Source organism: Malaya genurostris, chromosome 1 (genome assembly GCF_030247185.1).
Source record: "Malaya genurostris strain Urasoe2022 chromosome 1, Malgen_1.1, whole genome shotgun sequence".
NCBI lineage: Eukaryota > Metazoa > Arthropoda > Insecta > Diptera > Culicidae > Malaya > Malaya genurostris.
Window position 1 is genome coordinate 27,482,294 of NC_080570.1, and position 11,571 is coordinate 27,493,864.

The 11,571-nt window shown below is 38.4% G+C and overlaps 2 protein-coding genes across 10 annotated transcripts in view; both read left to right on the top strand.

The window, feature by feature from the left end:
* The window catches only part of LOC131435620 (sodium-independent sulfate anion transporter-like), a 53,178-nt gene extending 45,270 nt beyond the window's left edge, over positions 1-7,908 (top strand). For 6 of the 9 annotated variants that reach the window (XM_058603697.1, XM_058603715.1, XM_058603724.1 and 3 more), the window contains 8 exons: positions 2,072-2,265; positions 4,895-5,030; positions 5,162-5,270; positions 5,383-5,796; positions 5,848-6,202; positions 6,275-6,577; positions 6,644-6,789; positions 6,856-7,908. In XM_058603697.1, the coding sequence (XP_058459680.1) occupies positions 2,130-2,265; positions 4,895-5,030; positions 5,162-5,270; positions 5,383-5,796; positions 5,848-6,202; positions 6,275-6,577; positions 6,644-6,789; positions 6,856-7,212 (1,956 nt within the window). In that variant the 5' untranslated portion in view covers positions 2,072-2,129 and the 3' untranslated portion in view covers positions 7,213-7,908. Of the gene's footprint in view, positions 1-149; positions 1,013-2,071; positions 2,266-4,894; positions 5,031-5,161; positions 5,271-5,382; positions 5,797-5,847; positions 6,203-6,274; positions 6,578-6,643; positions 6,790-6,855 lie in introns of those variants that run through there. The other 3 variants (XR_009230521.1, XR_009230522.1, XM_058603741.1) reach the window with 3 other exon arrangements.
* A 2,487-nt stretch (positions 7,909-10,395) lies between these two features.
* LOC131435660 (60S ribosome subunit biogenesis protein NIP7 homolog) lies at positions 10,396-11,239 on the top strand. The gene is made up of 2 exons (XM_058603785.1): positions 10,396-10,596; positions 10,673-11,239. The coding sequence occupies exons 1-2, from the start codon at positions 10,541-10,543 to the stop codon at positions 11,157-11,159; spliced, it is 543 nt and encodes a 180-aa protein (XP_058459768.1). The 5' UTR covers positions 10,396-10,540; the 3' UTR covers positions 11,160-11,239.
* Positions 11,240-11,571: the final 332 nt, after the last annotated feature.

Below are 11,571 nucleotides of genomic sequence, written 5' to 3' on the forward strand. Positions count from 1 at the left end.
AAAATCTCTCAACGATGTTTATAAAAGCTTCCAAGTGTCACTGGATTGTAATTAGAGAAATAGAACATCAGCGCAAGATCCAGTAACAGCAAAACTTGACATTATTACCATTGAAAATATGAAGATAATCCGACTCTTGTTTACTCTGAAGGATCTTGAGCAGTGTCATATATGAAGAAACACAAAAAAGTAGAAAAACTGTTTCTAGAATAATCGAAAAAATGGAAGAAAATAAAAGAGACAGAAGAAATTATTGAAAATTCCCAGTTTCATGAGAAATTCTACTTAGTGAAATTCTGATACCACCGATGGTTTATCATTTTAATAGAATTAACTCGCTATCGACAGCTTCTTAATCGACTTGTTTATTGATCACCCGACTGAAACGTGTTCTGTGTGGGATTCCAGTGTAATATTGCACGTGATTCGAAGCAAACGAGGTGACTTTCGAGGGAGAGAAAAAATACCATTCAACAAAAACCGGGCCGGTATCGGGGAGGAATCCCCATCTAAACTAGCATTACCAGATGTTACCGATCCGTCCGGCTGCCGTACAGGTCAACTAAGATAGATCGGATTATTTCGCCGTCGAACGCTTACGGAAATTCCGATCGCTGGAAAGTGCCAAACAAACAAAGTGATACTGTGTGAAGATCGGTCGGTAGTCGCCACGATCGCTACCGGTGGGGGAAAACAGAATTCCACCTCGCATTCGTACTGTATTTACATATTCTGCAATTTTCTGTGGGTGGCGGATTGAGACGTTGATGTTGTTCATTGTGTTGTTCCCGGGCGGCTGTTACAATTGATTTCATAGGTGGGAAACATGGCTGATACGGCTCAGTCATCGATCGGCCGGCATCGAAGCAAGTCGTGATCAGCTTACCAGGGGGATTGTGTGAGTGGACTTTGTTAGGAAATACTGCATTTGTGAAGTGTTCAAAGGGTACTTCGGGCGGTGTGTTTTGGATAAATTGACAAATATACAGTTGATAAAAAAACGGTTTCGAAGGTAATAAATCTTTAATAGTGTTTAATGTGACTTAGAAATTTAGGAGTTATTATAATTTACCCAGCATTATGAAGTGAATTAGAATCGAAATTCTAATAATTCTAATCTTCTCTGATGAATCAATGAACTCATTTTTGATTTAATACTTGATTGTAATAATGAACCTTCGATCTAATGTTCAAATTGAAAAAGAAATTTAAAAAAAACGATATAAATTTGCTACACGTTGAAAACAAGAAGCTCACTACTGACACCTACTCGACTGATCACTTCGATCTTTAAAAACGTTTTACTTTGTGGCGAAATGATAACAAATCACTGATTATTTACTTGTGAATCGGAATAAAACAAAGCATAAACTTGTGGCTACAGCAAAAGCAAAAAAAAAATTGGCGTGATGTGAACGCGGCTCCCAAAACAGTGTTGATCGCGGCGACATCTGCAAGTACTCGCCTCACTGATCGTTTAAATTTGTGCAAACAACTCATGCGAACATGTATATATGTTATTTGTGCTCTAACCTCAAAAACTGCAACTTTCTTTCTTTCATTGCACTTACAAAAAACTGTTCGTTTCGAGTTTCATAGTGCGGTCCCAGGTTTGTATTGGTACAATAGCCCTATCTGTGATAATTTCTGTCTGCCACAGGCTTCTAATATTAATCATTTAATTGAAGCTGATTTATGAACACAAAAAAGACACTAAATAGTCACAAATCATTCTTCAAACAAAAATGATCAATCTTCATAAACGAACTAAACGGTAGATTGTTTGCAAAAAGCGTTTTGACAATTCAGGTAATATTCCGAATGTGGTTGTCATGAGGGTGTGAACTATCAGTTAAACGCGAATAACAACACCATCAATTATCATCATCTTGTCGATGGTTCGCGCCATTACTGAATGGATTGTTAGCTTTCACGTTTCATTTTAATTACAAACAATCTCCATATGAATAATCCGTTACAACGATATAAATAGAATCATTTTCTAGAATACATTAAGAATATACATTCAATCATTTTAAATGTTGTACATTTTTTTTGTTGTCACTTTCAGAACATTCATTTGGACTGAGCGAGTCAGTTGAAACCACGGTGGCAGAACAACGGCAACTATGACACAAACAATGGGAACGACAATCAGTCCGGACGGATCTTACGTCAATGAGGCGATGAACTGTTCAAGCCTAAACATATCAATGTCGGCCGGGGAGCCACATGGTGGTTTAACGGGTTCGAATGAGTTTATCTGTAAGTATTTTGAACTTTTGTATGTTTTCCTGTTATTTATTCAACATAACGTAAAACCAATATGATAGATAGATCCATTTAATTAACATTTAATATCAACGATTGTTTGTGAAAGTTGGTTTTTGTCGTGAATACGACTTACTTCACTATGAGCCGGTTTTTTCAAAATTTCCCTGTATAAGAATGTGTAGAATTTAATCACGAATATCTCTTGTTGTATTTAACGCAGCAACATATTTTTTCTCCATTCTATCGGGAATAGTATCAGCAATTTATGATAAAATTTTCAGTAGTATAAAATAACCACAACTAACTTAAAATTGAACTTTTCTTTTTTTGTGGAGAGTCTTTCATGGAAGATAGCTGACTGACAGTGAATTTGTAGGTTTCAATGCCATCAACACCCGAGAGAAATGTTCTGAAATCTTTCGTTCAGCACAGTGCGTTCGAGAAAATTTCAATTTGAAATATTCGCATATGCCTGCATCTGATTTTGGTTAAAGTTATGGAAAAAGAGCTGAATCTTTTCCTGGAGTTGTTGCTTCGGAGGATGAAATTGTTAGTATAAATGGGAGCAATACGTTTAATTCCTTTAAACTGGCAAGAAAAAGCAATAAATGAAACCTGTACATTTTTTAATTACTAAAACGTGATTTTTAATACATGGGACAGATATGCGAGTACAGTCCATATGGGAAAAACACGACTTGATATTTTTTTCAAATTTTACTGAACAAACCCCTAATTATTTTTGCAATTTCCGAAACGAACGTCAAAATAGACGTTATCCGTCGAGCTAACTCATAAATGGTCAGGACCCATATGGGACTGATATGCGAGTATGGGCGATAGGTGTCAAAAGCGGCTTATGGAAGTTTGTAATTGCGATATGTAGTTTTAATTGAGTCTACAACACAGAAACTTCTTGTTTCAATGAACAAATCCTCGATTTCCGTAAATGTTTCAAAAAAGCATTATAATACAGTGTCATGACAAGATTTTTTTTTCAAGTCAAGATTTATTGTAGAACAACAAATTCTTGGGAAGCAAACCCAATACCCGTACGCAATCGTCGTTCTGCATTATTTCGTTGGTCATGGAAAATATCAATTCCATACGCTTCGATAAGGGTAAAGTTTAACATTTCTGTTTCCAAAACTGTCCCGCTTGTGAGAAATTCTGGCAGCCGACAGAAGCCTGGCAAGACTCCGGCAGTTGTCAAAATTTTGCAGGCGAAATTGCGTTATTCTCTCGCCACGTGTCGTCTAGCAAGATCACTCTCCGTTCTTTTTCTGTTCGACTTCATTTGATATTCGTCAATCCTGCATGTACATCCAAAATAAATAAAACGAGTTTGGGACCAGGTGAATGAAATGAAAATACTGGCATATCCCCGCTTGCATGTACCTGGTAGATTCTCCTTCAGACGCCTGGCAATAATTCCTAATGAAAAAACTTCAACCAAATGCCCAAAAAATGAAAAACCAGTCTTGTATGGCAAAAATCCGACAGAAACAGAACCGTTGATAACCGCTAGGTGAAATTCTCTGCCGGAAACGGTTGTTGCATTGTTGCCAGACTCTTGCCGGAGTTCTGCCAGCACTCCGACAAAACCTTCTGGCAAACGCTGCCAGGCGTCCGGGCGGAAATCTTCAAGGCACATGCAAGCGGGCGCAGTACTCGAGGTATTCAGACCAGCTCGGTGACAACAAAAATGCGCTCTAGCCTGTGCTATCGTTGCCAACATCTCGGGCGTTTGGGGCATTCAAAGCCAACAGTCAGTGAGCGCGAAGAAAACAATATGGACAAAAATACAACACATCATCGATTGTGAAAGTCAGTATTACAATTTGGCACCGGACATTTCATAACGATATCACAATTATAATCAAACATATAAAAATCAATTTGGTTTCAATAAATCACAGATATTTACCATCAATATACTTTTATTTATGTTAACATACTTCTAATTCAGACACAACAGAAGTCAGAATGGACGCTAAATTTCTACGGTATGTTATATCAAGGTTTGCATTTCATCTGGTATGAGTATGGAATCATTCGTGTTTTTTTTGCAAAGCTGCTGTACAAAGTTTTGTTAATAAACTGAAATTTTGACTTAAACTATTTTTTTCTGTGTTGAAAATCTACAGTTAATTATGTTGTAATTATAAAGGGTGATTTTTTTGCTGGTATCGTATTGGCAACACTGTATTTGACAAATCACGCTTGAATCGTGTTTTGTGTCACTGACAAACTTGTTCAGTTTGGTCTATAATTTATTCATGAATGGGTGCTGGCAAAGTTGCAGGAAGATCCGCTTTTTTATCTAAAAATTGTGTTCAACGACGAAGTTTATTTCTGGTTGAATGAATACGTCAACAAGCAAAATTGCCGCTTCTGTAGTGAAGATCAACCAGAGGCATTGCAAGAGCTACCAATGCATCCCAAAAAAATCACTGTTGGCCGCGACCTGTTGATCGCTCTATCGATTCCAATAAAGGTTTTATTAGTTTTCTCATTTTTTTTTGTTTTTTTTTAAATCAAATCCTATACCTCCTAAAAAATCACCCTTTAGTTAGAAACTGGATATAGAATTAGTCTGATCCTAATGTCATTTTCCAAGTGTCATCGAGTGGAAAGAAAATCACATCAGAAAGCCGCGTACAGGAGGTCAATCAATGGTGCCAGCGAAAAGTCAAAAGTGCCTGCACTAGGAAGATGATGTACAAACGATTGCCCATACTACGGTGGCTGCCAAAGTAAGTAAGGCTTCTGGTTGTTGATAAGAGTGCCGCACATTCCCCCCCACACACAGCATCATTACACAACATTTGCGGTTTTACGGTTCGTTTAAAATGTAAACGTTTTTCTTGTTTTTCTGCCTAAACAGCTACAACTCAACCGACGCGATTGGGGATTTAGTGGCGGGAATAACCGTCGGCCTCACAGTAATTCCTCAAGCGCTCGCCTATTCTGGTATTGCCGGTCTTCCAGTCGCCGTAAGTGTATAGTTGGATTTATTATCATGATTGTGGAATTTTTTTTCGCAACGACAAGTTCTTGATGAGTCACGAGGTAGACTTTCATTTCGAACATATACTTTTTTTCTAGTACGGACTTTATGGCTCCTTTCTCGGAAGTATCGTCTACATTTTTCTCGGTAGTTGTAAAGATGTACCGATGGGCCCAACTGCCATTGCATCTTTGCTAACATATCAAACTGCACGGGGAAATGTGCCCAAGGCAATCCTTCTATGCTTCCTGACCGGGATCGTTGAGCTGCTAATGGGTTTATTTGGACTGGGATTTCTGGTTGACTTCGTGTCTGGTCCAGTGTCGTCCGGTTTCACATCGGCCGTATCACTGATCATTGTGACGTCTCAAATTAAGGATGTTCTGGGAATCACCGCAAGAGGAAGCACCTTCTTGGAAATCTGGCAGTCGATTTTCGCAGATATCCATAACATTCGTGCTTGGGATACGGTTTTGGGAATCACGTGCATCGCAGTGTTACTGATCATGAGGGTAAGTCGATGAATGCAAAAGTAGAATTACAATAACACACTTGTCCGTTAGATTGTAGCAGGTCTCAAGGTGGGCCCCGAAGAGGAAGAACTTAAGTCGAAGAAGCACCGTTACGTTAACAAATTCATGTGGCTCATTGGAACCTCTCGGAATGCTATTCTTGTGATAGTATGCGGAGCTATCGGATATGTGTTTCAGTCATCGGCTACCGCGCCCTTTAAACTGATTGGGGAAATTCCTCCGGGAATGCCATCATTTGAACCACCATCGTTCTCACTGACTGCTAACCAATCCTCCAACGGACGGGAGGAATCTTTTTCGGAGGTTGTATCAAGTTTGGGATCCGGATTGATAGTTATCCCACTTATTGCTCTAATGGAAAATATTGCCATCTGCAAAGCATTTTGTAAGTGAATTCTAGATGTGTAACTACAAGGAGGAAGCTTTCACTAATTTCGTTTTTTTTCTCGATATACAGCTAACGGAAAACCAGTGGATGCCACACAGGAACTGATCGCCATCGGTGTTGCGAATATTGCCAATTCCTTCGTGCAAGGCTTCCCCGGAACTGGCTCCCTCAGCCGGAGTGCCGTCAACAATGCATCGGGAGTGCGAACACCCCTAGGGAATATTTACACCGGTGCCCTTGTGTTACTTTCGTTGTTATTTTTCACTCCATACTTCTCATATATTCCGAAAGCAACGCTTGCTGCCATCATCATAGCAGCCGTGGTTTTCATGGTGGAAGTCAAAGTCGTTAAACCCATGTGGCGAACCAAAAGTTAGTATTATTTTGTAGTAAAATAATGAAACACGTGCCAACTGTAAGCATTTTGTTCGATTCTAGAGAGTGATTTGATACCCGGCTTGGGGACATTCATTGCCTGCCTTGCCCTGCCACTGGAAATTGGTATTCTTCTCGGGGTAGGACTCAACGTCGTGTTCATATTATACCATGCTGCAAGACCAAAGATTTCCGTAGAACGGCTAACGGTAGGTTTATATTAGATAAATTACTGATGTTTCCCCCCTACTATTACCTGTTTCGTTTCCTCACAGAGTCCGGCCGGTGCAGAGTACCTGATTATTACTCCAGATCGGTGTCTGATTTTCCCTTCGGTAGATTACGTTCGTAATCTGGTGACCAAACATTCCATTCGTCAATCGCTGCCGGTGGTGATCGACTGTTCGCACGTGTACGGTGCTGACTTTACGGCCGCGACGGTCATAGACAGTATTACGCAGGACTTTGTCAAACGTGATCAGCCGCTGTTCTTCTACAATCTCAAACCAAGTGTTTGTGCCGTATTCGAAGGACTTTCGCCTGCCGACTTCGTGGTTTACTATAGAGAGGAAGATTTGGACCAACTAATGAAGGAACGGGCTTACACGCCCAAACAGGTTCTTAGTGCATGAGCGTTGAGCGGCAATTTGACTTACTTATTAACAGCAGTATTAGAGACAGAACGTTTAATGACAGTCGTTGGTGACTTTCTACATCCGACAGTATGCAGTAGATGGTCTCAATAATGATGTCCGACCTCGACACCTGCTAAACAACAAGTAACAGCGGAAGAGGACTCCTTGCATTCCTATTTAATTCGTAATTTTATTTATAGCCGAATGACAACGAAACATATATATTAGAAGCTATGTATTTATTTACCTTTGATTGTTCTTCACTGCGGTTTACCGGATTCATGTCTAAAGTGAACTTGAAGTTAATGATCAGTGAAATGTTACCACTACAATGTATATCAGGATGATTTTAAAGCATTCAGTTGTGTACTTACTGTTAGAAAAACTTGAAATCACAGAGCGTAAGAGAAAATTTTAGGACGTTATTGTATAGCAAAAATTCTGTACTGGAAATATAATGAACCCGCACAGGTAATGTATAATATCTTCGAAATTGTATTGTTTTATAGATCAGGATTTTTTAGGCCATATCTAATAGTAATTCAGGTTTCAATTTTGTGAGTCCGGATATCAGATTTGTGTATAAACTGTACTTTATGACCTCGATATTATAAATCTTGTATGTTTTGTATAGTGAGAAAAGAAAATACTGTGATAAGGTGGATCTTTATCAATAAATTGAAGAAAAAATAACGGGTTGTGTTGTACTTCTATTTTAATTAAATTTCAAAATTTTGAAATTGCACTTTTCAGTACTATTCTAAACATTTGATCCGACTTACTTTACTATGGGGTGCCTTTTCAAAATTTACCCTCTGAGAGAGTGATAAGTTTTTGATCGTGAATATCTCTTGTTGTATCTAACGAATCAAGATAATTTTTGCTACATGCCATCGGGAGTGTGATCACAATTTTATGATAAAATTTTCAGTTGTGTGACATAATCTCAAATAATTCAAAATTAAACTTTTCTGAAATGTTTGGTATAAACGAGTATCAAAGAGGATAATTCTTAAAGCGCGTTTGCTTTTCTCGTATTTTTAAAGCTCATAGCTCAGTGATCTGTGAAAGGAATTATATAATCTAACTACCAATAGAATCGAAATTTTTCAACTTAAACGTGTATAGAAAAAGCATTGAAGTATTTCAATAGTACACTATTGAAAAACCTGTTTCATTTTACCCATGTCAACACCAGCCAATAAGAACGCGTTCTGAGGAAGAGAACAAAATATCTGCTGCTGTACAACAAATGTTGAATGAAAAATGTTCCGAAAAGTGGTGAATATCGTAGTGAGTTCCTCAATTTGGTACTTCTGAATGCTAGAAACGAATCCCTACATTGATAGTTGATTTCAATAAATTATGCAAATCCGAAATGAAATAATCAACATTAAAAAGCTATTTTTATAGCCGTTAGGACCGCCCATTAGTGAAAAAGCTGCAAACGAAATCAGGTAAAAACACGCCTCTCAACAAAAATTGAATCAGTTTGGATTCTATCGCCACTGCGAGCAGATGTGTTTTGTGTCGCCTGCACAACTAGTTTCGCTTTCGACAAGAGCGATTAGGTTACAGCTGCCAGTCATTAGCATTGGTGAAAAAACAACGGTGGAGAGCATTACACAAAATCAGCCGTTCTAATGGCTCTAAAAGTTTTCTAAAAAACTATTAGGATTTGTTGTTCGCAAATCGAAAGGAAATATCCTCAGTTTAGTGCAAATCAAGAACAGTTTAATTAGTTTTTTGCACGTTTCGCTGTGTGAAATTCACAGTAATCGAGATCAAGTGAAGCCTTCTTTGTTTTTTTGCGAAAAATGTTCCAGAGTTTAATGTTGAAGAGAGTTACGCAATTTGACCCTTATGAATGCTAGAAACGAATTCCTACAGCATATTGATAGTTTCTATCAATAAATTATGCAAATCCGAAATGAAATAATCGACATTAAAGTTCTGTATGCGGCTATTTTTATAGCCGTTAGGACCGCCCATTAGTGAAAAAGCTACAAACGAAATCAGGTAGAAACAAGCCTCTCAACAAAAAGTGAAGCCTTCTTTGTTTTTGCGAAAAATGTGCAAAAAGGGGAATGCTTGCATAATTCATACAATTGATCAACTAATTGATTTTCGGAAAAGTTAAGGAACATGTCAGTTGTTTTCGTATTTACGACATCCAGTTATGTCTCTGACATTACCCACCCGCCTTTTTTCATATTAAAGTACAATCCTTCCGGTTAATTGTGAAATATAGTTTCATTCAAATGGCTGCCTCGGCTGGCCTTGCAGTCTGTAGAGCCATACGGTCGGTCCAGTTTTTTAGTACATTTTCGATTGTATGCAGCTTTAATTCAGCTATGGCTGCACGAATGTTGTCCTTCAAGGCTTGAATTGTCTTGATAACGTGCGGGTTTTTGGTCCCCCAGAGGCGACAATTTGGCTTATTAACATACCCGCCGAAATGAAAATGTGTCTCATCCGAGAAGATGATTTTTTGGCACACATTCCGCAACATTACCATGATTTTCAAAGTAGAACTGCACTGTTTTCACGCGTTTCTCAAGCGTATACACAACCATTTTCATTCAGCGGAAGGATAAAACTAAGCTTCTGTCAAATAAGAAGTGACATTAAGGTTACCAATGTCGAAATAACCGCTAGTTGAAAAAAAAGTTAGATGGCGGACCCTGTATGTACATTATAATGGATGCACTCTCATGTCATTTCCAGTAGGGTACACAATTTGATTTTCCACAGACAATCACATTCCGGCTACAACGAAAGTAATGGCTCAATAAAACATTGAATATTTGAGGGAATATATCAGACCGTAATTCAATAAATTTCATGCAGTAAATTAGCGTTGCGAGAATCTTTATCCCGTAAGAGTGCTCTGGGGGATTTCTTGGCCCGAACATTAATCGTCGAACATTGAACAAATTTTTTATTGATATCGCAAAACATATCGCCATATTCGGATTTAATTTGTTTGTTGCAACTGATTCCACATATGAACACATGCAATTTATCTCATCGCTAATCGCACATTGATTTTTAGTACAAATAAAAATGGTTGAAATAACCCAGATTTAGTATACTTTCACTCGTTTGTTTTCAGCGTGTAATCTTTCACATTCACAACACTCCTGCGCATATTTTTCTTTCAGTTGCATTAGTGTGCTCTACAGCTGTCAAATGTGCGGCAAAAAAAGAATAACGAGAACAACGTGCACAGTTGTTTAATAATATTATTGTCGCATGCTGGAATAACGTGGTATAATAATTTCTAATCAAATTCTTGGTTCAAATATAGGAGCAATTGTAAAGAATGAGACGTTTATCGGAGGAGAAAACGAAGATTCTTTTCGAAAAACTATCGAAATAGTAAGGATCTGAGGTCACATTCAGTGCCTCAACCAACCGTAAATGAATTTTTTTAACTGTTTCATTATTTTTCTAGCATTGGTTCGAATGTAAAACTTCTGATTGACCGTGCTGATGGAACGTACTGCTTCCGGGAGATGAATTCACGGGTGTACTACATGTCGGAAAAAATACTAAAACTGGCGGAATGTCTGAAACAGAATGAACTGATCTCGGTGGGGACGTGCTTCGGGAAGTTCACAAAGGGTAACAAATTTATTCTGCACATCACGGCGTTAAATTTCCTCGCACCGTACGCCCAGTACAAGATTTGGGTTAAGCCGTCGGCAGAACAGCAGTTCCTGTACGGTAATCACATTACGAAGTCCGGGCTCGGGCGAATCACAGAGAACACACCCATGTACCAGGGGGTAATCGTAATGTCCATGAACGACACACCGCTCGGGTTCGGTGTGGCAGCAAAATCGACAGCTGATTGTAAGCTCGCGGACCCGCTGGTGACGGTTTGCTTCCATCAAGCGGATGTCGGGGAGTACATTCGATCGGAGGATACTTTAATATAGTTGTTGGTAAATGATTCTAATTGTAAGAACACTATTCTTTTTGTAATTACAGATAATGTATAATAAGCGCTTTTCCACTATTTGGTTTTTTATTCTATTTGATCAAACTTTGATAAGAGATATCACAAACACATTTATTAACCTGACATTTTGATATCATTTTCTGCAGTTCATTTCTGAGGACAGAAAAGTGCATTAAGTGGAACAAGTAATGCATCGTGAAATCAGTTTGAGAGGCACGTTCTTGTTCGAATTGCTGTTTTAAAAAAATGATCGGAACGAGCCCTGCTTCGTACGGCAAATTGGTTCTGTGAATGTTTTTATTGATGTATGAGCAGAACAAAGACAAACGAGTAGATATATTTTCAATTGAATCAATAAAAATGCACTCATACACTGCTTCAAAGTAGTA